This window comes from Octodon degus, unplaced genomic scaffold, assembly GCF_000260255.1.
Source record: "Octodon degus isolate 3935 unplaced genomic scaffold, OctDeg1.0 scaffold00010, whole genome shotgun sequence".
In the NCBI taxonomy this organism is placed as follows: Eukaryota; Metazoa; Chordata; class Mammalia; order Rodentia; family Octodontidae; genus Octodon; species Octodon degus.
Genome location: NW_004524586.1, coordinates 25,681,623 through 25,708,186, shown reverse-complemented (window position 1 = coordinate 25,708,186; position 26,564 = coordinate 25,681,623). Strand labels below are relative to the sequence as shown.

At 46.6% G+C, this 26,564-nt stretch overlaps 2 protein-coding genes across 3 annotated transcripts in view; one reads left to right on the top strand and one right to left on the bottom strand.

Moving 5' to 3' along the window:
- Window positions 1-17,676: 17,676 nt before the first annotated feature.
- Nanos1 (nanos C2HC-type zinc finger 1) lies at window positions 17,677-18,767 on the top strand. Its single transcript, XM_004625635.2, has one exon. The coding sequence runs from the start codon at window positions 17,747-17,749 to the stop codon at window positions 18,608-18,610; it is 864 nt and encodes a 287-aa protein (XP_004625692.1). The 5' UTR covers window positions 17,677-17,746; the 3' UTR covers window positions 18,611-18,767.
- Window positions 18,768-22,367: 3,600 nt separating this feature from the next.
- Window positions 22,368-26,564, bottom strand: part of Eif3a (eukaryotic translation initiation factor 3 subunit A) — a 52,393-nt gene continuing 48,196 nt past the window's right edge. The window contains exons 21-23 of one of the 2 annotated variants that reach the window (XM_023708996.1): window positions 25,868-26,058; window positions 23,510-23,608; window positions 22,368-23,467 (exon numbers count right to left, since the gene is read on the bottom strand). In XM_023708996.1, coding sequence (XP_023564764.1) covers window positions 23,331-23,467; window positions 23,510-23,608; window positions 25,868-26,058 — 427 coding nt within the window. In that variant the 3' untranslated portion in view covers window positions 22,368-23,330. Of the gene's footprint in view, window positions 23,609-25,867; window positions 26,059-26,564 lie in introns of both variants that reach the window. The other variant, XM_023708995.1, reaches the window with a different exon arrangement.

The following is a 26,564-nucleotide window of genomic DNA, read 5'->3' as shown; positions in this document are numbered from 1 at the left end:
TTTCTACAAGTCGCAGGCCTGGACACATGTTGGTCATTTGATTCTATTTGTTTTTTAAATCTATCATAACTTTTATCCTTGTTGCCATTCTGAAAACAGTATGTTCCAGGATCATATCACATTAAATAAATCTGAACTTTTCCCCAGGAACTGAGGCTGTGCATGGTCGAGATTCCTGGCACCAAGTCAGCTTTCTGACCATTCCAAACGGAGCCCTGTTTCGCCCACACCACAAGGGATCCACCTCTGACCTCCTGCTGGCTGTGCAGACCAGCTCTGACTGCCAACTCCACCCCAAGCAGGTTGCAAACTACGCCTTCGGCCTTTCTCATCAGCCCAGAAGCAGTTCTGCCCGTTCCCCGAGCCTTTGGCAGGATCATTGAGGCACTGCCCAAACACGCTCATTACTGCAATAGGAAAGATTGGCCAGTACAGCCCGTTCTGTTTGTTTTGAAAAAAACCTCCTCAGGAGGTGAGCTGAGACTCCACTTGTCATTGAATAGAAGTGTTAACAGCTGCTGCAAGGGACTTGCAAAGCCCTTACTCATCCACGCCCCATGGACTCGCTCAGTCATCCTTCACTAAACACAACCTGGTACCTCAGCGCTGGTGGCCAAAAAAAGCAGAAGGTTCTGCTACGAAGGAGGACGCAGCAAGTAACAGCAATATGGTACCCAAATGGAAACAGGAGTTATTAACTGTGGGAAAGGGGTGTGGTGAATGAGGGGGCGCAGGGGAGGGTTGAGGAAGTTGAACTGGTCATGTCTCTTTCCAAGGCAAGGAACAGAACTTGGTATCAAACCAGCGTAAGCTGAAAAGAGATGTCACAGATCATCTGAGAAATCCCAGGAGCAGCCTCCTTCAGGTACAGCTGGCTCCAGGGATGAAGCAATGGTGTGATCAGGGCTTTATTCCAGTACTGGTTTTCCTCTGCATGAGGGTGTTCCTCCTGGGCAGGTGAGATGGCCACAAGCAATCACAGGCCCCCAGCATCCCACGTGAGAAGTGACAGCGAAAAGAACATTTTGCTCCTGCAACGTTCTCCCATCAGGCTCAGGGAAGGAGCTGGCTGATCCTGTCTGGCTTAGGGCTGGTGCATGGGCCAGCCTCTTGGCCAGGGCTGAGGCTCCTTGCCTTGGTTTGTACGCGGCAGGAGCAGAGCTATGATTGACAGCTCCACCAGGATCACTCGGTATGAGAGAAGCGAGGTCCAGAGGAACTCAAAGGAGCATAGGAAAACCTGCCTCACCACCCAAAGCTAAAGCAGCACTGCAGTGGCCTTGATGGTGGGCAGGGGCTAACTAGGGGATGGGGCGGCAAGGTGGGCAGAGAAAACAGGCATGGAACAGGGTGGCTCCAAAGAATGGCTTAGAGAAAGGAGGGAAGGCAGAGCCAACATCAAAGCTTCATCTGTCCCCTCACCCTACCTCGACTTTCACCTAGGCAGGCTATGGGGACCTGGTTGCAGGCAGCAGGCACAGAGGGGAGGTGGAAAAATCACACAGGACCACACTCCTGGCTGGTATGTTTAGAAAACAGAGTTGGGCACCAGCAGATCCTGCTGTAAGCCTGCTCACATGTGCGGCACTGGAAACCGAGGGGCATGCATGGGCCCAGGGCTTTGCCAGGAGGTGGCCTGATCCCTACAGCAGTCAGCTGGCTGAGCCTCCAGACCTGAAGGGGCAGCTACTGCCGGGTTTCAACAGCAGGGGCAGCGGCAAGGATGAGATGGGAGCCAGGATATGGAATCTTAACGTCTACATTCAAGTTTGTGTAGTTCGTATTTTTATTAGTACATGTGCAGTAGGATTACATTCATCACAAGTTGATAGATGCTCAAATACAAGCTTGTGTATTTTTTCAGAATAAGTATGCAGGGAGCGGTGATGCACACCTCTAATCCCAGAACTCTGGGAAGCTGAGGCAGGAGGCTCACAGCCTGGGCAAGAACATATCCAAAAATAAAAAATAAAAAGGACTAGGCACTGGTCACATAGATCAGTGATAGTGTGTCCTTGATTTCTGTCCCCATTATTATAAGAAAAAGGTAAATATATTCTTACACAAAAAATAAATAAACCTGCCTGCCTGTAATCCTAGCACGTGAGAGACTGACACAAGAGGATTACTGTGAGTTTGAAGCCAGCCTAGACTACAAAGTGAGTTCAAAGCCAACCTGAACTTCATAGTGAAATCCTGTCTCAAAAAGATTTTTAGGACTGGGGAAATAGTTCAGTAGTTTATACACCTGCCTGGCAAGCACAAGGACCCAGGTTTGATTCCCCAGTACCACATCCTGTGCTGGTGTGCTGGCCACCAAAACCAGGCATGGTGGCGCATGCCTGTAATCCCAGCACTGGGGAGGCTGAGACAGGAGTATCACTACAAGTCTGAGCTGTGTAGGGAGACCCTGTACCAAATACATAAATAAATAAAAAATTTTTAATTAAAAAATATATATACTACCTGAGGAAAACAACTATTCATAATCTTCCATATATTCTAAGATTCATAACCTTATATGTATCTTTCTATACTTTTATACAGTTCCTTATAAATGCCTACATTTTTACACAAAATATATAAAAACAAAGGTACCCATCAAGTGTTTAATAACAAAAAAGGAGCTGGTCAATGTTTTGTACCTCTTTAAAAATTGGTTTTTTAGGACCGGCCAAATAGCTCCGTGGATTTAAGCACCTGCAAGCAGGCACAGGGGCCAGGGGTTCAATCCCCAGGCCTGCCATGCCAGCCCCGCCCCGAGGGGCCCCGCTGAGACATCGATTGAGACTGGACATGGTGGCACATGCTTGTAATCCCAGCTCTTGGGAAGCTGTAAACAGGAGAATCATGCAGGGGACAGAGTTCGATCCCTGGCTCTGCACGCTGCGTCAGCCCCACCCCTGGGTGCGATGAGCCAGTGATGGAGTCCAGGCGTGGTGGCACGAGCCTGTAATCCCAGCACTTGGGAGGCAGAAATCAGGAGGATCACTACTAATGTGGGCTGTGTAGCGAGACCCTGAACAAAAAAAAAAAAAAAGAAAAGAAAGAAAGAAAGAAAGAAAGAAAGAAAGAAAGAAAGAAAGAAAGAAAGAAAAGAAAACCTAAAAACAGGAGAATCACTACAAGTCCAATCTAGTAGTAAGACCTGAACACCCTGTAGACCGTTCCCTAAAATACAGGAAAAAAAAGATTAAAAAGAAAAAAAAATTGGGCTGGGGAGATGGCTCAGTAGGATAAGCGCTTCTCTGGCAAGCGCAAGGGTCTGAGTTCAATCCTTGGCTCCGCAAAAGAAAAAAATAATAATAATAATCTTTTATCTCCTTGGTATAGGGTTTTCCTACACAGCTCAGACTTGTAGTGATCCTGTCTCAGCCTCCCCAGCGCTGAGATTACAGGTGTGTGCCACCACGCCTGGTTTTGGGGCCAGTACAGCATGAAGTACAGGGGATCAGACCTGGGTCCTTGAGCTTGCCAGGCAGACACTTACACCACAAAGCTATCTCCCCAGCCCCAGTGACTTCTTTTAACAATGTTTCACATTTCCTGTGCCATTCTCTGCCCTTCAATGTGTTAAATAAAAAATAGGGAGGAAAAAAAGCATTAGAAACAACACAGAATTCCACTAAGCAAAGTAACAGGAATTCAGCAGTGGTTGCCCTTTGATTAACAAACAGCATAGACTCAGAGAGCCAAAGGAGGGCAAGGGAGAGGCACAGATCCCAGCTCTGGGTCGCTCAGAACTCCCTGGCCACGGCCCTGCTGCACATGACTTCCCTTCTGAAGGGGACACTATTGTTCCGCACAAGGGCCTGTGTCTCTGGCTGCGCCCTGAACCAACCTGAGGGCCGCCTGTGGAGCAGCCGCCCAGGACCAGGACTCTGCGACCCAGGCGCAGCACCTCCAGCCCTGCAGCTGGCCCCAGCCCCTATGCAGAGAGCAGGCCAACTTCAACCCTGACCCAGGCAGCACGCAGAGCTGGTTCATCCCAGCGCTGAATCCCCAGCACATCCAGGCTTCAAGAGCCGTCTTCAGCTTTGTTGGAGACAAATGGTGCATTTTGCCTTGGCTGTAGGAAGGGAGCTATTAGTCCCCAAATGGTACAGAGGTGACATCAGCGGCCCTGATGATCCACCCAGTGAACTGAAAAGCAGCTCCAGAGGACTAGAAGAAGTGGAGATGAAGGGATAGCTGAGACAAAAGAGGACGGGGCAGCAGAGCAGAAAGCTGCTGAACTAAGAGCACTGGCTTTGGAGTCCATGAGTGTGAATTCAGAGTCCTTGCAGGCTCTGTGACCTCAGGTGTGTTGCCTTCCCTCTCTGAGCCTCGCCCTCCACATCTATACAATGGGCTTCCCCATGACACCTACCTCCCCAACTTGTTGGGAGATTAAGCAAAGTGACTGTGCTAGGTATGTTATGTCTGGCTTTTATTACTCTGCTGACAATGCTGCAAAAGGAGAGAGCTTACCTGAGTGAATGTAGTCACACAGAAGATACTCGAAACACCCAACTCTGTTGACCATTTTCTCATCTGTACTGTACATTTCTTGCCTTCTTAAATAGAATGAGTCAAGCTATTCAATGTTAAGTTCCAAATTAACATTGCCAAGTAACTGTATTCTGCAGCCACACAGTAACAGCCACAGAGCTGACCAGATACCTGTCCCTCACCACCTCCTCCATCCCACCTCTATGGCCTCAACTGAGAAACCAGGTGAAAGAGCACATTAGAAATGTGAGCAAAGATGCACACCTCTAATCCCAGCACTCTGGGAGGTCGGAGCAGGAGGATCCAAAGCTTGAGCCCAGCTCGTGCAGTTTAGCCATTTAGTGAGACGCTGTCTCAAAATACAAAGTGAACGAGGGCTGGGGATATAGCTCTCAATGTGAAAGCCCTGAGTGCAATCTCCAGGCTAGCAAAAAGCAACAACAAACTAATGTGTAGAAGGCTGGGGACATAGTTCTGTGACACAAGCAGCTGCTTGAGTTCAGAGAGAGAAAGAGACAGACAGACAGACAGACAGACAGACAGACAGACAGACAACACTAATGTGTAGAAATTAGGAGTTACAAAGTTCCTAGAAAGGAGTTTAGGAGCTTAGCAAAAATGCCACAGTAGAACACGTCTATGCAGAGCTGGCTTCCCATCTCAGTCTTCTCATTCCTTTCTGCTTCCTAGCCTCACCACAGAGCTTGGGGAAGACCCTAGCAAAGCTCCCTGTACTGTGCTCCTCTCCTCTCCTCTCCATGCAGAGTGCTGCAAGATGTTTTTTCCAAATGCGGTGTAATTCTCACTACTGAAATGCTGGCCACCTTCCTTTAGTCTTTCTTCTAGGAATCATGGGCTCCAAAAGTGCTGAATTAAAGTCTCTGACGTGTTGGGTCTCTCATCCCCACGTGAGGACTACTGGAAGATGAGAGCCAACCTGCACACAGCCAACTCTGTGTGGGCTCTGAAACAGCCGGGGCCTCCCCATCCGGGGATTCCTCGGCCCTACCCTAGCCAAGCCGCACTCCTCCCATCCCTCTGCCTTGCCTCAAACTCCTTTATTTTGCAGTCTTTTGCAAAGTCCTGTAATGTGCAGGAGCCAGGAAGGGCACCAAGGGCTCCTCCTTCCAAAGTCCCCATCCAGGGGAGGGAGCAGACGGTGACAACCATCAGTCCTACCTTGTCATCAGGACAGATGGTGCAAAGTCCCTTTGGACTCAGAAAAGAAATGGGTCAGCTATGCTGCATGACAAAGGAGGAAACTTCCCAAAGGGGATGTTTGTGCTGAGCCTTGAATGCCAAAAAGGATGATGAGAAGAGGAAATGGTTTGCACCGAAGCAAGGAGGTGCACCGCACACAGCTTGTTGGGGGCAGAGCTGAGGCCACAATGCAAGCAGCCACTGGTGTCCAGCTGCCACCACAGTCCCAGCAGGACTAGTAGAGAACCCAGGAATCCCCTGGGGTCTCTTACTCCCAGCCTGGAACTGCATTAAGATTCGGGAACTCACGGTTCCCATTGAGCCTTGGCCCAGCTCCATCCACAGAACAGGCACACCTTAAGCACTGTGACCACCTGCCGGAGTCAGCATCGAAGATCAACAACTGGCCTGGCCTGCAGTGTTCCATAGAGCAGCTGAGCCCCAGCCAAAAGGGCTAAAAATAGTCTTGGGATAGATTTCCAGACGAGACTCTGACGCATTCAAACCAAAAAGACTCAGAGCTTGGCACAGACAATGAAAACTAAAATATCAATAGGCTGCTCCAGCTTGCAGAACACTCTGCTCCATCAGCGACTGAGAGTTGTTCATTGAGCACCTGCCAGACCCAGGAAGAGAGGCAGGGATTTGATATTACCCCTTAAATAAACCATGCTCATCCTTATAGCAACAAACAGAATACAGTGGTTCTATATACACCAACCTGCAGAGACTCGATGGCATGTTTAGTGAAAAGTAGCAAATTGCAGAGTAGATGGATTTCAGACCTATTACTTGAAAAGGAATGTGTGCATGCACGTACGTATATTCACGCATGCATAAATCCCTGGCAAACCCCTGGAATACTTCACAACAACCCCTGAAGGAGTATTAGTAACCCAGTTAAGATTCTGTGAGTATAGGCAACTGACCAGATGGCTTATAAATTGTAGAACTGGATATGATAACTACTAAGAGGTATGCAGCATGTTTTTTTAAATATTAAAACAATACTCATTCATTAGGATACAGTAACTGAGAGACTGCTATGGACCTAGTACCACCCCCACCCCAGGACATAAAATGCAGAAGGATACAAATGCAATTCCTGCCTCAGGCCTCACCCTCTGTGGGTTGCCTCTCGGGGAGGGGCAGTGGGCAAGGGCGTGGATAGGAGACCACATTAATATGGGCTGTATGGTGTCTGCTGTTTATACTAGGAATTAACTCACTCTTTTTTTTTTTTTTTTTTCTGTACTTAGGACAAGGTCTACAGGATCTACAGGGTCTCACTACATAGATCGGACTCAGTGATTCTCCTGTTTTCAGCCTCCCAAGTGCTGAGATTACAGGCATGCACCATCATGCTCAGTCTCAATCACCATCTCAAGGGCCAGGTAGATGGCTCAGTGGAATAAGCGCTTCCCTGGCAAGTGCAAGGGCCTGAGTTCAATCCCCGGTTCCGCCAAAAAACCCAAAAAGTATTTCCAAAAATTTAAAAAGAATCATATGGGAAGAATTAAAGGGAATGTAACAACTAACACTCAGCCAATAGAATCTCAATCACCATCTCATTGCGCCCCATGGGCAGGCTGGCATGGTACACCAGGGATCAAACCCCAGCCGCTGCACTCTGCCTAAGCAGGCGCTTTAGTCCTCTGAACTAGCAGGCCCGCCCTTCACTTATAAATAATTAAAATTATAGTGTTCTCATTGAAAAACTAACTCTACCTCTAAAGCATTTACTTTGCAAGTCTCTCAACCAACCACTAATAGTTTATCTTTAATAATTTTGGTTAAATTAATACAATAGTAATGTATATTCAGAGAAATCAAGCATGTATTTCAAAAAGCTGGAATAAAGGAGTTTGAACATTTTTGCCACACAGAAATGATCAATGTAGCCAGGCATAATGGTGCACACCTGTAATTCCAGCACTCAGGAGGCAGAGGCAGGAGGATTGATGGGAGTTTGAGACCAGCCTAGTATACAAAGTGAGCTCAAGGCCAGCCTGAACTGCGTAGCGACACCTTGTCTCAAAAACACAAAAAAGAAATGATCAATGTTTAGAGTGCTAAATATATCTACCCTGACTTGAACAGTATCCAATGGATACACATATGGAAACACCACACAGTACCTTACAATAGGAACAATTTTTATGATTTTAAGTATCAGTGAAAACTAAACTTAAATGTAAAACAGTAAAATACGGGTGGACGCCAGTTGGAGACCTAGCCATGCCCCAGTCACTCCTGAGACTCACCTGATCCTCGCAACTACACCCTAAGGTAAGGACTATAGCTGCCTTAGGGCTCAGGCCTCAGCCAGGGCTGACTCGGCTTCCAAGGGACAAATATGGAGACACTTTTGGTCATTACACTGGGGAAGGAGCAGTCACTAGCTTCTAACAGACAGACCCTGGGATACTGGTGAGCGCTCTACAACACGCAGGATGGTAGAGCCAGGACACGACAAAGCACCACCTGTCCTAAACACTGACAGTGCAGAGATCAGGAAACCATTGTGGCTGGTGCCGTAGTCCATACCATGTCCACTGAGGCCCATGAAGAGAGCACCGTCCAGGCCACAGCAGAGGTCACCCAGGAGGTGGGATTACAATTCTTGGTCAGCTGACCCTACCATAGCAAGATGAGCTTGGATTATGCATTTATGTCCATGGTAATGACAAGGTCCCTGGCCCGGAAGACATGGATAAGAGCATCTGCACCAGAAAGATGCAGAGGGACAGTCACTCGCCAGTGCCTACTCAGACCCCAAAGCCTACTCTTGACTACAACACAAGTGGGGTGGGTCAAAATGCTGCCACCCAGGGAGAACTGTCATTAATATTTTGGGATTATACCAAATTGCAGGGGGAGGGGATTGTTTATAAGGGTCTCACTATGCAGTTCAGGCCTGCCTTGAGTTCATCATGTAGCCCAGGCTGGCCTCAAACTCATAGTCATCCTCCTCCCTCAGGCTCCCGAATGCTGAGATTACAGGTATGAGCCACCATAGTTACAGATTTATATTATGAGCATTTACCTACATCATTAAGAAATTTTTAGGGCTGGGGAGATAGCTCAGTGGAATAAGTGCCTGCCTGGCAAGCGCAGGGTCCTGAGTTCAATTCCCGATAACACACACACACACACACACACACACACACACACACACAAATATATATATATATTTTTTAAACCATAATTTTTGCTGACATATAGCAGTTCGTCACATAGAGGTGCCACCCATTAGCCATTTATTTAGTCGACTAATTTGTTCTCAGTTCTGCACTATTACATACAACTCTAGGATAAACATTTTTGCTGGAACCCTAACTGCATCTTGGACTACAATCAGGCCCATCACATTTTTGGTAACAAGGGACAGACAGAGTCACACCATAGCTGTCTTAGTCTAGGTACTGTGACTCTCTCACAACAGAATGGCCCAGTGACACATTTCTCAGCCCCAGCCCCACAGGTATGAAGACAGCTGTTTCTGTACAATAGGGTCCTGGGTTCCAAACCACTGATCCAATGGAAGCAAAATTGGGGTGGGGGACTTAACAGAGCCCCCCAGTGGCTCTCCAAAAAAGGCTAAAAAGCATCTAGCATCATGTTTCAATTTGTCTTTTTCAGTTATTAGAGAAGCTGAAGATTTTTCTCATACAATAACACGAAGGCAAAATTCCTGCAAGTTTTCAAACTTGTATACAGAAAAGCTACCTTACAACCCCAAGAGACATTTAACTAAAAACACGGCTGAAGGTGACACACACTAAATGCCAGGCATCCTTGGTGCCTAGTGGTCCATAAAGCCACTAGGCACAAACACTGACCACTCCCCCAGGGAGGCCCTGAGCAGCAGCACCCCCACTCCTTGAGTCCTCCCACTGTCAATTTCTCACCTTGCCCTGAGGTGCCCAGCACTAACGTCCCTGGACCTGCTCCACTGTTTCATGCTCAGCCTCAAAGAAGCAGAAGGCGGGCTGGGGAGCCAGCTCAGTAGAATAAGGGCTTGCCTGGCACTCACAGGGGCCTGAGTTCAATCCAAAAACAAAAGAAGCAGAGGGAGGGCCCTCCAAATAGCTCAGCCCATTAAAGTGCCTACAAGAGACCCCAGGGGCCTGCCCTGTAGCCAGGTGGCGCAGGCCTGTTAATCCCAGCACTTAGGAGGCTGTAAACAGGAGAATCACTACGAGTCTGATCTAGTAGTAAACACCCTGTAGACCCTTCACTAAAATACAAAAAAAAAAAAAAAAAAAGAAGAAGAAGAAGAAGAAGAAGAAGAAGAAGAAGAAGAAGAAGAAGAAGAAGAAGAAGAAGAAGCAGAAGCAGAGGGTCCTTGCCTGAGGTCTCCCTGCCCATGTCCCACTAGCACTAGAAAGAAGGCTGGCTCCTCAGCCCCCCTGCAAGTGGAGATGGTGTCTGCCTAGAAGAAGTCATCCTTGACATGAGTGGGCCTGCGGCACTGATTCTCCTAGTTGGCTGGTTGGTTTGCAGGGCTAGAGATGAAGGGGCCTCGAACCTTCTAGGGAAATGTTCATGCTGAGCTGCTCACCAGGCCTGGAGCAATAATTCTCAACTGCAGTGTCTGGTTGGCTCTAAAGTTATTATCAGCAATATCTATTAATAACAAAGGACCAAAAATTGCAAATAATTCACATGTTGTCAAAACTGTTTTGTTTTTTTTTTGTTTTTTTTTTTGTTTTTTTGAGATGAGGTCTCCCTATGCTGCCCAGGCTGGCCCCAAGTTCCTAGCATCAAGTGATCATCCTGCCTCAGCCTCTGCAGTAGCTAGGACTATAAGCATGCACTAGCACGCTCAGCAAAACATTTTGTTTTTAGTAAGAAGCTTCGAAAGACTATCAAAAGTAAGAGTAAGGTATACAGAATAACAGTAAAAACCAATTATGTAAAAATCATGCCCAAAGAGTTATTGAAAATACAATGAATGCCAGGGGGATGGTGGCAGACCCCTGTAATCCCAGCACTTGGGAGGCTGAGGCAGGAGGATCACCGTGAGTTTGAGGCCAGCCTAGGCTACATAGTAAGACCCTGTCTCAAAAAACAAAAAACAAAAGATTTCCAGAACTACTCAAAAAGTATCAACAATGAAATAAGTGTGGGTGAAGTGAGAAGAAGAATAATGGGGTGAGTTAATGGTAATGTGTGTTTTTAATGTGATAAAATTTTCAAAAATGTAAACATATTTTCAGTTCATACATTATATATATATATATATCCTGGCCAGAAACATCCCTAGAACACAAGAGAAATGCTGCCTTACATCTTTTTTTTTTTTTTTTTGCAGAACCAGGGATTGAACTCAGATCCTTGCGTTTGCCAGTCAAGCGCTTATCCTACGAGCCATCTCCCCGGCCCTGCCTTACATCTTATAGTCATTCTTAAGCAATATGTTATTTAACTTTAAAGTGTAAAAAAAATCCTTAGGGCTGGCGATAGAGCTCAGCAGACTAAGCACTTGCTTAGTTTGATCCCTGACACCGCATGCCTTGCTGACCCCGCTCCTGGGCGCACTGAGCCGACAGAGTCCGGGTGTGGTGGCGCACACCTGTAATCCCAGCACTAGGGAGGCACAAATCAGGAGGATCACTGCAAGTTCAAGCTGCATAGTGAGACCCTGCACACACACAAAAAGAAATAAATAAATAAAAATAAAATTCTTATACCAGTTAAACTTAATAGAATGCATTCAAGGAAAAAAAAAAAAACTACAGTCTTTAAACTAGGTTGTGGGGGACTCAGGTCAATAATTTCTGACATTGCCAGTTAAACAGAAGACCCAATGATATTATGGGCTTCTGTACTCTTTTAGAATATTTTGCTGAGTTTACACACCTATAATATTCAATAATGGAATTTAGGAAAAATGAGGTATACAGATGAATGTCCATTTTGTATCTGTGTATTCAAAGTGGTTAGGATAGATATATAGTTACATTCTCTTAATGAATAGAATGATTTGTTCTAACGGTGTTTGTAAATAGGATCTCAAGTCCCCATCTTGTGCAGCAATTAACCACTAAGAAGAATATATGCAGTGTATTATTTGTTGAAATTGTACTTCCGATTCGATTTGAAACTGTCTCATTGCTATCTGTTTATCAATAAAACTTTGAAGAAAAAATAAATAAATAAATAAATAAACTAGGCATCTTCCAAAACCAGAACAGGTTCTGAGAACTCCAACCAACTATGTGATCAGACAGCATTTGTAGAAGAGAAATGATGCTGAAGAAACAACTTCATTGGCTACATCCTGGACAATCAACCAGTCAGTTGGTTACAGATTAACTAGTTCACTGTTTACAGTCCTGGCTATGGGGCCTCCTGCTGTCCACCAAAGCTCACTTGCTGCACTTAAAGTCTATGTTGGTTTGGCATGTTGGGCCCCGTGCCCATGCTCAGTCCAAATCCATGGTTGCCTACAAAATAATACATAGTACTAGTTTTACCAAGATTGAGGTATAATGCATTTTTATTCTTTTGTATGTATTTGTGTCCAGCTTCATGATACCTGATGGGTCTGTGCCCAAGCATTGGTCCGCCAGGTCAGCATGTCAGCGAGCCAGCACAACGTGGGGATGCAAGGCCAAGGACAGGCTGCTCCTCCACTGACATCTTTCTTCTCCCTGGTCAATCCTCTTGTTTTTCGCGCATGCGTGCTGCAAGCTTTCCCCAGTCTGCACCTGTTAGGATACTGTACTACCCATGCATATTCCAGCTCTAGTCCACCCTGTAAACTCCCTCTTCGGCTCCCTTCCCTGAAGGTCCTTGCTTCACTCTGGAAACCCTCACATGCAGAGGCATCAAGGATTTCTTCACTTCTCTCCCACTTCGCTTTCTCGCCAGACGAAGGAGACTTACAATACCCTTTTTTTTCTCAAGTAGCTAAAAGTTCTTCATCAATACTGCTCAGCCTGTTCCACTGAGTAAATGTATCACAATTTATTTATACATCTTACTGTTGATTGGGCTGTTTCCAGTTTGGGGCAATTAAGAATAATGCTGCTGCTGTAACAGTTTCAACAGCTTCATTGAGATATAATTTATACCACATAAAATAAATGGACTACACAGTTGTGTGGCCCTCCCCACCATCCAGTTTTAGAACACTCCCACCCACCTGGAAGATCCTTCAAGCCTGTTTACAGCCAATTCCACCCACCCTTTAGGCTGCGCTCTAGCTTGCCAGTACTCTTTTCTAGAAATTTCTACAAGCGCATCACAAGTCTTCTGGATCTGGCTTCTTTCACTAGGTACCATGCTTCTGAGGTTCATCTATCTTGTATGTCTACATCGTTTGCTCCTTTGTAGAACTGAGGAGTATTCCATGCTGTGGCTATTCCCATATTTTGTTTACCCATTTGCTACTTGATTGGCAGTTGTATTATTTCCAGGCTTTGGCAATGTGAATAATGCTAAGAAGGCTTGTGGACCAGACAAGACTTTCTCTAGATCTACATTTTCATTTCTCTTGGGTAGGTACATCCATCCTTCCAGCAGCAGGATGATCAGTTCATGTGGCTAACTTATGTTTGACTTGTTTTCTCCCAGTACTTGGGTGGAACCCTGAGCCTTGCATACGCTAGGTAAGTGCTCTAAGCTATACCCCAGTCCTATGTTTACCTTTTAAAATTTATTTCATTTTTGTTTTGAGACAGAGTCTTGCTATGTATCCCAGGTTGGCCTCAAACTCACACTGATCGATCCTCCTGCCTCAGCCTCCCTGGTGCATGAGCCACTAGGCCTTGCTCCTTAACCTTTTAAAACACAATGTAACTGTTTTCTAAACTGGCTATGTCATTTTTTTTTTTTAATCCCCACAAACTTTTTATTCTTTTTTCCCTGCACACAGGGAGGCAAGAGAGGAGCTACAGAGCCAGGACACAGTGAACTCTAAATGGACAGGTCCACGGTGAGGGGGATGAGTAAGACTCCAGTGGGCTGGAGAAACCTCACCCACCAAGTGGTTGTGAGATGCTAGGCATGCGTTCAGCCTCTCCAAACTTCGTTTTCCTTTGTGTGACGTGGTGCTATGCCAGGGCTGTGGGGAGGACTTCGGACATGCTGAGTTACTGTTTAGTGCTCTCTGGAGCTAGGGGCTGGTGAGTTGCTATTATGACTCGTAGCAGTATCCTCAGCCGTTGGACAATCACCCTTCAGCCTGTGAGGCCCAAGCACATTCTGCTTCCATTCAAGTTGGGATACTCCAGAGCTCCAAAAGAAGACCACAGGCTGGAGAGAGAGAGGACTGCTCACACCAGTCTCCACCACTGGGTAAACAAGCCTCCAGGTCACTTCTTGGTGGACTTGGCTTTGTCCAGGCAGCTCCTGCTGTCCCCTCCTGTACCCTGTGTTGCTGGTTGCCCCACCCACCCTCCCCCAGCTGAACTGCGTGAGTCCTAAGAACCTCCAGGTGCATCTGAAGAGGAACAAATCTGGCTCCCGCGTGAGAGGAACCAAGTGTAAGTCTTGAGCTTGCTACTTGTTGGCGACATGAGCCTCGCCCACATCTACAGCACAGGGAAATCCCAGCCCTGCTTCACAGACCAGCTGAGCAGGAAGGGGTGCGGGGTGGGGGTGAAGTTGTGAACCCTCTGGTGTGGCACAATTGTTCCCATCAGCAGAGAGACCTGAGTCCAAGGCAAGGGGGCAAGGGAAGAGATGTCCCCAAAGCTCCAGACCTCGGATCTCTGCATTCTTTTCCAGATCTTACCGGTTGCAACACGCTGGAAACTGTGACAGTGCTATCACCCCTGCCCAAACACAATACTGTAGCCCACCATGCTGAAGCATTATCCAATGCATTGTCTTTATATTACTGTATTTTAATTACAATGAAGTCAGCTACAAAGAATACCCAACTCAAAGTGGCTGAAACCATAAAGATACTCACATTATCTCATGTAACATGCCAGCAATACACCTAAAAAGTCACCAAGGCCACCAGTGTGGCAGCTTTTTCTCCTGAAGATTTGTCACCTTATGGCTGCCACAGCACGATGACCTGAGCTGAGGAAGAGGAGCTTCCTGTCCCACGTGTGTGCATGCTCAGGACCTTCACACTGAGGTGCAACCTGAGCCTTCTCTGTCGTTGTCGTCCATCTAGGCTGGGCTCAAAATTCCAGTCTTGCTCTTCAGCCTCGAAGAGTACCGGGATTCCAGGCACATAATGCTGCGCCTGGCTGCTTTCTTTTTAAATAGAGGAGCAGATTTCTTCCCAGAGTCCCCCTGCAGACATTCACTCACACTTCACCGCAAGGACTGCTCGCCAGCGTCCTCCTTACCCAGTGGTCACAGAGGCAACAGATGCTCCAGCTTGCCTGAACTCTGACCAGAGCGCATTCCCGAAGCTGAGGGAAGGAACCAAAATGAAGCCAGCAGAGCGGGGAACTGCTACAGCTTCACTGGAGCCCCTTCACTCATCAGCAGAAGGAGCTGGGGCCTACAGAAGCTGAGACCCTCACCAAGGCGACATGCATCTTTGAAAACCCAGCTCTGAGGCTCAGCAAGACCCCCTCCTTCCCCACAGGGCATCTTACTGTGACATCATCTAAGCCTCCACAGAACAGGAGCTTATCCAAGGGACTGTGCACCTGGCCACAGCCATGGCATGGACAAAGTTAACACTGTGCAGGTCAGAGGCTCTGTGGGCCCAGCCGCACCTCACTCGCCTGCAAGCCCACAGCTCGGAGTCAAGGCACCGCCAGCCCCAGGCCAAAGCTTGGCGGGTAGACCAGCAGGACCCCGAGCCTGACCAACAGTATCTCTGCAGCTCCCTGGACACCAGCCAAGCTGCCTCATTCTCCAGGGCTGACCTCATGCTTCCGAAGAGCCTCGGGATGCCTGTGTGCAGCCTCCGGTTTCTGTTCTAATGCCGGCAGAAGAAGCTGTCTGTGCAGGGGGAGCACAGGGCCCAAGCAGCCCTCCCCACCAACACCCTGCCCCCAGTCTTCTCCCCCACCAGACAGGCCCACTCCAGGGAAGACTGAGTAACACCCCCAACTACTGAGATGAGCCCCACGCCCACCTATCTTCCTGCCTCCAACAATCTGAGTGTCCCTCCAAGAAACATTCACACTCTGGCCATTTCTGTGTCATGCCAGAGACCTGGAAAGTCAGCAAAAGGCATCAAACTTCATGGGATCTGCTGAGAACATCCATGAAGTCAGTTCCACTGCTTAAAAGAGACATGAAGCACTCACAGCCAGGCTGAGGTTTATTTAACCCAGAGCAGGACAAACACCCACTCTGGCCTGTCCGTGGTCACTTACAGCAAAGTGTAAGTTCCCTGTTCTCCCAGGGAACAGAGACCCGGAACATGCCTGAAGACAAAACAGCACTCTGCTTCCACTTCCAGTGTCAGGCATCTACTTAACACCTGGCAGCGGGCAAGGTGAACAGGCTGGAAGCAGCAGGTGTGGCCCAGGACATCTGCTCCTTCCTCTTCATTCCAGAGGCCCCCTGTGTGATCGCTGTGTCCCACTCACCCTGGCTGCAGGTCTCATACAAGACGTTTATTATACAAGTTCCCCAAAAAAGTATTTTTTTCTCTCTCTCTCTCTCTTCATTATCCACAGGAGCTCAAGATCATAAAGAGAGGGGCGTCTGGGTTTGTTTAGCTCCCTTCCTCTGGCCTCGCGGGTAGAGCAGTCACAGAAGCTAGTGGGTTGAAACTTTCCTTGCTGCAGTTGTCAGAATGGTGCTCCACTCTTCAGAGCTTGCAAGTCTACCTACCTAGAAAGCTGCAGGCTGCAGGGCTGCGTGAAGAATGGAATTTTCCATTTATAGAATAATCATACCACTTTGGGGCTGGCATTCTCGTAGTAGGAGCTCAAGTTCAGTGTCAGCAAACCTGCCAGGCTTCTCCGGGAGCCCCACAGCACTCAAGCTCTTTTATTTATTTTTGGTGGGAGAGGGGGAGGAAATAAAGGATGACTTTTTAACTTGAGTGCCAACACAAACTTGAAAAGGAACTGCATTGGCAAAAGTAGATTTATTACTGCCTGGTCTCAGGTCTTTTATCAAACCACTGGGGTCTAGGAGATGAGAACGGGCCTGAAAAACACGTCTTCAAGCCCTAACCTGACAGGTGGCTGGAAGAGGAATCACTGCACTGCCTCAGATCCCCAGCTGTGCCTGCCAGCCGGCCCTGGACTGCTCCCTCGGGAGCAGTCAGCCCAGCCCATCTCCCCTTCGCTGCTTCCCCACGCTTGGTAATCGAGCTCCAAGAATGTACATCTCACTCTGAAATCTCCTGTGGGCATTAATGTGGTGGAAAGACCACCCAGCCAAGAGTGACCAGGCCCAAGCTGCACCCGGAGATTGTGCAGAGTCCCGCCTCCCATGGCTATTTTTTTTTCTTCTGTTATTAGGGAGCAGTGGGGAGGGGGAAGAGGGTCATACACGGCTGGAAAGTGGCTGCGTGAGCCCTAGTCGCCATCCCGACCTCATCGCCGCACAGGTAGAAGAAGACACAGATCTGGTCACCTGCTCAGTTCCAGAACCCTGCGCTACGGCGAAGGCGGGTCCCACTGGCGGCCCCGCCCCCTCTCGGCGACTTTTCCTCACCTCCCGGCTCTGCGCCCCGCGCACGCCCCCCGCCCGGCCGCCACCAATCAGCACGCGGAGCGGCGCCCGCGGCCCTGGGGTTCTGGTCTGCAGCCAATAAGCGCGGCGGCTCACGGCAGCGCCTTGCCCACCCCCTCGCAAGATGAAAGGCGGCCCACAGCTGGCTAGGCGGGCGCGGCGCGCGGCGCTGGAGCGGCGAGGGCCGGAGCAGGCGCGCTCACTCTCGCCGCCCGCCCTCCTCCGCCCCGCCTCCGCCCGGGCGGGGGAGAGGTGGCCCGGGCGGGGGAGCGCAGGGGGCAGGGCCGCGGCGGCGAGGAGGGGCGCTGGGAGGAGCGCGCCGCATAAAAGGCAGCGAGGCGGCCCCACCCCGCGGCTGGCCGGCGGCAGGCTCGGCGGGCTCCTTCCGTCCGGCCCGTGCGGGCGGCGGGGAGTGGCGCGCGGCCGCAGCCCGCCCATGGAGGCTTTTCCCTGGGCGCCTAGCTCGCCCCGCCGAGGCCGCGCCCCCGCGCCCATGGCGTTCGTGCCTAGCGCCCGCTACGTGAGCTCCCAGAGCCCGGCGCACCCGCAGCCCTTCAGCTCTTGGAACGACTACCTGGGGCTGGCCACGCTCATCACCAAGGCGGTGGACAGCGAGCCGCGCTTCGCCTGCGCCCGCGGCGGAGACGCTGGCGGCGGCAGTTCCCCGCCCTCCTCTTCCTCGTCGTCCTGCTGCTCCCCCCACGCGGGGACCGGACTCGGGACGCTGGGGCCGGCGCTGGGGCCGCCTGACTACGAGGAAGACGACGACGACGACGACGAGGACAGCGACGAGCCGGGGTCCCGGGGCCGCTACTTGGGGGGCGCGCTGGAGCTGCGCGCGGGCCCCGCGGAGGCCAGGATGCTGGAGGAGCGCTTCGCCGAGCTGAACCCGTTCGCGGGTCGCGCCGCGGCGGTACTGCTGGGCTGCGCGCCCGTCGCCACAACCGCCGAGGCAACGCCGCGCGAGGAGCGGGCCCCAGCGTGGGCGTCCGTGCCCCGGCTGCAGGCGGCCTCCGGGGCGGCCGCCGCTCGGCTACTGAAGCCGGAGCTGCAGGTGTGCGTGTTCTGCCGGAACAACAAGGAGGCGGTGGCGCTTTACACCACCCACATCCTTAAGGGCCCCGACGGGCGAGTGCTGTGCCCCGTGCTGCGCCGCTACACGTGCCCCCTGTGCGGCGCCAGCGGCGACAACGCGCACACCATCAAGTACTGCCCGCTCTCCAAAGTGCCGCCGCCACCCGCCGCGCGCCCGCTGCCGCGCAGTGCGAGGGACAGCCTGCCGGGCAAAAAGCTGCGCTGAGCGCCTGGGCTGGGATCTCCTGCGCCTGATACCCCAGGGTCACCGCCAGCTGTTTTGGTCTCAGTCTCCCTCTCGCCGCTGGGGGAGCGAGGACCTCAGGAGCTAGCTCAGCTTGGGAAGCTGTGGTGGTTGGTTTTTTCAGAGGCAGCTGCCTGTGGAGTATTTGCTGTTGAGCAGTTGAGACCGACGCTAACGTTGATTTGTCTTTAGTTTCTAGTTTGCGCACATCCACATGGGCGAAGGCTGGGTGTGTATTTCATTGACTTAAATATGGCAACGGAGAAGTGCTATTTACTGTATACGTCGATCTATTTTAGATGCACATCAGTATGAACTCACTTTAATCTTGGATGTTTTGTTTTACAAATGGAGGCACTTTACTAGGTCTAGAATATTTTTTTAATAGCCTCTAAATTGAGCTGAAGTTGGGAGATTTTACGGAATGTTGGCAAAATGAATTGTTTAATGCAATTATTTTAGTTGTCCTTAGTTACCAGGTTAAGCAAGCCCTTGGTAGCTGCAGCTTTGAGAAGTGAAGGTTTTAGTACACTTTCCATTGTTTGGGTGCGTATTCCCTCCTTGTGGCTTGTTTCTGTCCTAGCTGGAGGTGTGACGTACACAATATGTAGCAAGTAGAACACAGCTCCTAATCGATGTACCAGATCTCTTACAACTAGCAACTAGCCTTTTCCATCTTTAAAAATTGTGCCAAGTCATAAATCGTGTATACACTTTGAAATGGTGCTGTTTTTAAAAAATGTGCATTTATACAGTAACAGTATATGAGCTCATTAATCCCCTTGTAACTACGTGGCATTTTCTCTGCACACTCACTATCCCCCATGTTCAGTTCTTAACAATCATTTGTGATACTAAGCTCACAAGGGAGAAAGGCAAGAAAGCAATGGTAGCTCACCACCAATTGCTCCATTTTAAGGACCCTAAGTAACAGGAGAGCCCATGCTAGGTGTTGCTTCTCAAAATTGGAGATGGGAGCTAATGTAATTAATAATTTATATTCAAGAAGGCCCCACTGTGGCCTGTTTGGCTTCAAGCATATGAGGTACACCAAGATAAAACACTGAAGGAACTGCCCAGTTGGGGGCTGGAGGCAAGGGAGCATTTTTACTGAAGACCCTGGTCTGCTTCTGGAATGCCATTTAAGTTATCTTTAGGGCCAGGGAGATAGCTCAGTAGAATCCTGGCAAGTGCAGGTCCTGAATTCAATCCCTGATACCTCCACCCAAAAAAAGCCTTAGACAAAAGATTCTTAAGACCTGCATTACTTCCCAGCAACCATTTTTAACCCATCATGCTAAATACTATGGTATGTGGCTGCCTACATCAAGACAGGTGGAGACAAAACCAGAATTGAACTAAGAATTCATCAGAAATGTTACAAACACCACTATCTCCAAGTACCAGCAAGAGATTTAGTCTTAAGTATATGTATACAGCTTCTAGGAGGATTTAGCTGGGGGTATTAGGAGTGAAGACTGCTTTAATATTAAACAGCTAACTTCCTCCACAGTACACAGACTTGATAAGAAAAACTCATTTGAAGGTATAACAGAAGTAATTATAAGCCTTTTTGGTCAGAAGATCCATCAGAAGCAAGGGAGGTGATAGACTAGCTCTGTTCTTGGGACGCAAGTGCACACCTGCTAGTCTTACATCCTCAGAGAACTACAGATTTGACTGGGCCTGAGCCTGTTTAGGTGGCCTAATAAAACCACAATACCACTTTTGGGGGGTAGAGACGCCTCTAGAAAACATACTATTCTAGTTTAAACTACCCTTGTCGTGAGGTGAATGTAACTTACTATTACTTCCACTGCTCTGTTCTACTTTTTCAAACAGGTTACTATGAATAAATCAGTGAATTCTTCAGGCCAAAAAGACTAGACAGATAGCAGGATCAATTTCAGCTGTTTTGAAATTTTCTAGATTCAAATTATGGATTGGTCTTGGGATCCAAGGATTATACCATAGGTACCTGATTAAAAAACTTTGCTAATCTGACATCACTATTTTACTAGAAATGGGAACCTTGAGCATGGGGGCTTACTTGTAGTCCTGAATCCCAAATACTGGGTGATTCTGTATCAACCAATCAGAAAGACTCTCACCCTGCCCCATACCAAATTTGCCTCATTTTCCAATATGAAGTTATTACTAATTTTCCCAAGTTTTATGAAAAATGGGCTTAAATGCAAACATTTAAAAATTTCTGGAATTCACTGAGACTTTTGCAAAATTAAATTAGCATAACACACCCCAACGTTTAAAACAAAAAAATAGAAACATAGCAAAATTAAAGGTATAAGACCATGCAGGTATTTTGCTAAGTAACAAGCCAGTATATGAAACCCTCAAAAGGCTCTTTACCAAGGGTGAAGGCCCAGACTGCCTTCATCTGTTTTGTTTCTGTTACTTCCAATGGCGGGCATGTCCCTCCCCCAGTCCTTTTGGAAGATGCAGCAGTATTTGCTTTGATTAGACCAATTTTTCTATTTACTAAACCAAAACTTAAAATTACTCCATAAATCCGCCTAGGGAAAGAATGTGCTCACTGCGGCAGCACACACACTAAAACTGGAACAACACAGGGAAAGAAGTAGGGAGCCGAGGAGATGGCTCAGCAGAATAAGCACATGCCTGGCAAGCATAAGGGCCTGAGTTCAATCCCTGGTTCAGCCAAAAAAAAAAGTTTATTAGTCTCTCAAAGCATGAGTGTTTCCTCCAGTGTCCTATGTATTTCAGTAGCTAAGTATAGTCAAAATGCTTTTGGTAAAAAACACAAATGGTTTTTATCTAACGTGCTACACAAATTTGAGACTGCTGGCAGGCCTAGAGGGATGTTGGGTTTTTTTGGCCCCTTACCTCCACCTTGAGTTCTGTGTGAACAGCAAGTCTCTTCTCATTTAAAAATGCAGAAGTCTTCAAAACATGAGGACTGGGCCGGGGAGATGGCTCAGTAGAATAAGCAGTTGCCTGACAAGCACAAAACATGAGGACCACCCAGTACACCAGTGAGTAGGCTGCTTGTTCAGTTTTAATACTTAAGAGATAACTAGTGAAAGCTGGGACACCTATACAGAAGAAACAAGAGCTGATCACAAAGCAACAGCACCACACTCTTGCCCTCCCCCTATTCTAGGTTCTAACACCCAGGACAGAGAAAACTTGGGAGAACAGAATGTCTGAGAAACAGTTTAAGCAGAAAGGCTGGGTTACAGATTAGCCTTGAAACCCTGAGTACAAGCACAGTCTGGTGACCTGTGATATCATAGTTCTATGCAAATTCCATTTGGCTACTGCTCCAAATAAAGTCTCTGAACTAAAATTTTTCCTTAATGAAAGGCCCTCTCCCACAAAGACCTTTCATAACTTCCACATGTATGAAATGCCAGAACTGAAGAGTTTAAAAATGATTTTATCCTTGGTAACATGAAACAAAACCTCTGACCTTATAGCTAAATCAACTAGAACTCTCACCAAGGTGGTACCTCACACTTGTACATGAAGCTATAGGACAGCACTACCACAAAACAAAGAATTTCATTAATAAATAAAGAGGATGCTCTAGAGGAAGCATCCTAGCTATATTTGCTTTCTGTTACTGTGTTTAGGTTACTTTTATTTGATACTGAACACAGATAAATTTAAGGGCACTGATAAACTTCAAATTGAACTGGATATGCAAACTTACTATGATAAACAAAATGTTTTGTAATCACAAATCAACACTAAAATTCTGTAAGTTTTTTATTTATCACTGAAGAAAGAAAACACAGCAGCAAGTTCTGTGTTGGCTTCAATATGATCAAATAGTTAATCTTTAACATAACTACTACACTCTAAAATTGAAGTCAACACAGTCATTACTACAAATTACTTGTTTTGAATCTATCCTGAAAAGAAAATTAAGAAAAAGTTTAAACCATTTCTCCAAACCACATTTATAAATATTAACATATTTAAAATGCTTGAAAGGCATGAATTTTCCATTAATGGAAAGCAGTTTCTATTGGCAACAACAAAAAACCCTCAGCAATAGTTTACCAAATGTTTTACATGTAAAAGCTGTATTGTTTCAGAGTTTGCACTTGAGCAGTATTGTCATAATAGACTACTAACTGCTTTATACTCCTTTTCTTGAGTAAAATCTACAGAAAATCCCACTGACTCCAATGTTTACTGCACTTATTATAGTGAACCTAAAAACTTTCTAAATTTAGTTAATAGTAAATACCTCAAAATACCTAAAGAAGTTTATGTTTCAATTGCTACTGGTGTGAAAACTGTTTCAGATCCACTGGTTTAGTCTTCAAATACATATTCTTTAATAGAACCTTACCTCGTTCCAAAATTAATACCAGTTATTTCAAAATCAAAAAAATCGTTTTATACCAAGATACAGGTATTACAATACCTGAGGGGTTCACATTTTAAATTTATTTGCTAGTTTTTCCTTTTGTAAACAAATGATTGATGAAATAATGCAACACCTTAAATTCCAGAAAATGGCATGGTTTCCCACCCTCCTGTGGATAGGGTGCATGATCAATCTATTATATAGGATTAATACAAGTTCATGCTTTTTGTGTTATGGTGAAACGTTATAGAATCCAATTTAGATTGGAGTACAAGTATAATAATCCTTGAATGTGATCAAACCTATGCAAGACACAAGAGTTTGAATCCATTATCTTGGGACTCAGCGTCGCACCGTGGTCCACCCATCCTCATCAGTCTCGTTCTTAGTACGACGAAGGGATTCCCGATCTTTATCAGCTCTCCATGAAGCCTTCTCTTTTTCACCTTCTCTTTCTCGGTCTCTTTCTCTGTCTCTGTCTCTTTCTCTTTCTCTATCTCTATCTCTTTCCCTTTCTCGATCTCGGTCTCTTGACAGAGCTGGGGGAGGAACACGACGAGGAGGATCCCGCTCTTCTGCCCGGTCATCTTTCCTGTCATCAGCCCGTCTCCAAGAGCTTACTAAAAAGATCAATTAAGTAAGTTAAGAAATTGTAAGTTCGCACTATGTTCTACTGGCTGGAACTAATTACAACTGAAGTTAACCTCTGCCTCAAATTTACTCAAAAATCCTTTGCTTCATAACACAGAATACAAAATCACAACTAAATTCTTAAATAACTAAACTACTAAAACAACAAAACCTATACATTTAAATTATATAGTTCCTGAAAACACCTTTTAACACATTCGTGATGGGGCTATAATTCCTGTCACTGCCAGGTGCCTCTGATTTCAATTTGCCAGCTTGAGATACTACTGATACATGCATGGTTTCTGAAAAAATGGGTGCTACTGCGGCTGTATTAAAAGCAAATGTGTTAGGACATTTTATGCACTGTCCACAAATCAGACACTTCTAGGTATAAAGACATTAATGAATATAAAATAATGAAAAATAATATTTACCTAGTAATTTTTAACTGATATGATACTATTAGCATTTACATCTGGGCAGTAAGAATCCAAATTCAAGCAACTAACTACATTATAGACATTTATTGTATTAATAAAAAGACCAATGAAAGTGATTAGACCTATTTACACTACCAACTATACAAGCCACCCAATGGGATAATCACACATGTACAATCAGTGGACTCAAGCTGGTGGGAACATGTTATTTTAACATGTTGTTTTTATCATTTTAATACATAGGCTTACATGTAACTCAAAATTTGAAAATAAGGACCCGCCGGATAGCTCAGCAGACTAAAGCGCCTGCTTAGAGCACAGCTGCCAGGGTTTGATCCTTGGAGTGCCGAGGCAGCCCTACACACCCTGATTGAGACTGGACACAGTGGCGGCACGCCTGTAATCCAGCATTTGGGAGGCTCTAAACAGGGGCATCAAGGCAGGGAGATGGCTCAGTGGAAGCACTTCCCTGGCAAGCACAAGGGCCTGAGATCAATCCCCATTTCTGAAAAAAAAAAAAAGGAGAATCACTGAGTCCAATCTACATATTGAGATCCTGTACTTAAAAAAAAAATATAGGAAATATTCTAACAGCTATAAAATCTTTAGAACTAGGGTACAAAAATCTAGCCAAATGAAAAAATTTAAACTAAAGTGTGGTGTCACATCTGTAATCTTAGCAGCTCTGAGGAAGCTGAGGCTGAAGGATCACCCTGAGTTTGAAGCTAGCTTGGGATAGTGAGATCAAGGTTAGACTGAACTACACAGCCTCAAAAGCAAAAATTAAAAGGGTTTTTGCTCTTGTTGAATCTGTTTTTTGTTTGTTTGTTTTTGGGGGTGTCATGTTGTTTCAGGTGGTCTTGAACTATCTAGCTCAGGATAGCCTTGAACTCACTGATTCTCCTGCCTCAGCCTTCTGAGTACTGAAATTACAGGTATGTGTCACCATGCCCAGCTCAAATAGGACTAATCATTAAGTACAATAGACATTTTTACATATACTAAAATTATTTTTTGGTTAAGTTTCAACTATTGTGATTTTAGAGAAAAAACACTGATGTGTTTTTTTGCTAGGACCTTATTGTTTTATTGGCTTTTTTGAGACAGGGTCTCACTGTTTAGGCTGTCACTGAACTTACAATGTAGCCAACCTTTCCCTGAACTCTGAAGCAATTCTCCTACCTCAGCCTCCAGAGTGCTAGACTTACAGGCATGTGCCACCACTGCTGACTAGAACCTTACTTCTAGTGTGTTTTGTTTAATTTTGAGACAGGACCTCACTATGTATTTCTAGGCTGGCCTCAAATGCTCAGTGATCCCCCTCCCCTGCCTCAGCCTCCCAAAAGCTGGGATTACAGGCATGTGCCACCATACCCTGCAGACCTTATTTTTAAATAACAAATAGGCCAGGGAGATGACTCAGTGGAATAAGCACTTGCCTGGCAAGGCAAGGGCCCGAGTTCAATCCCCAGTTCTGACAAATAAATAAATAAATAAATTATTTATGGGGCCAGGGAGATGGCTCAGTGGAATAAGCGCTTCCCTGGCAAGTGCAAGGGCCTGAGTTCAATCCTTGGTTCCACCAAAAATAATAAATAAAAAATAAACTGCCTTCATTTTCACTAAAATTTATCAATGTTACTACCCAATTTAGTCTATTACTATACTTTGAATTTATAGATGAGCTCACTTCAAGCTTGACCACAAATTTTAAACTGAAAAAGTACTATTATTTTTGCTATTCCAACAAATTCACAAATACACAAAGGCATTGTATTCTCTAGTACACTGGCCGCTGAAAACTACCTTCATCACGTTCCGATCTGAGAGGCGGGCCTCTCCGGTCTCGGTCATCCCTTGGGTCTCGCCGTTCTCTTAAATCACGCCGATCATCTCTCTCCCGACGACGGTCATCTCGATCCCTATCATCTCGGCGACCTGAATCTCTCCAGCTCGAAGATTCTTCAGCTGGTCCTCTTCTCCAACCACCTTCATCCCTGTAGCCATTTAAAAAATTAAGTTCTAGCTACTGGTACACTAGACAGCTAATTTTAAGTGAATACATCATTCCAAGTCAGTATTTAGAGTTTACAAATGTAACAGGAAACAAAGTTTAAACTCAGCACTTGACACTAATTTGATGCCTCAGTCACTATGTAGCAAGCAAATGACACCTAGATTTCTGTTGTTCCACATGGCAGCCACAACCCACATGGATGCTACCTAAATTTAACTAAAATAAAATCAAGAGTTCCCAAGAGCATTCAAAGTACCCAAAAGCTAAATGTGACTGCTGGCTACTACTCTGGATAGTACAGATACAGAACAAATTCATCCTTGCAAGAAATCGTAATGGGCAGTGCCGATCGAGATTTATCAGTGCAAGTCCACTTGGACAAAATTACCAAGCTGTAACTTTTTTTTTAAATTATTTATTTTTATTTATTACATTTATTTATTGTGTGTGTGTGTGTGTGTGTGTGTGTGTGTGTGTGTGGCCAGC

Excerpts from the sequence above, each read along its gene's own strand:
- Nanos1 (XM_004625635.2), top strand. The coding sequence starts at position 17,747 with ATGGAGGCTTTTCCCTGGGCGCCTAGCTCGCCCCGCCGAGGCCGCGCC.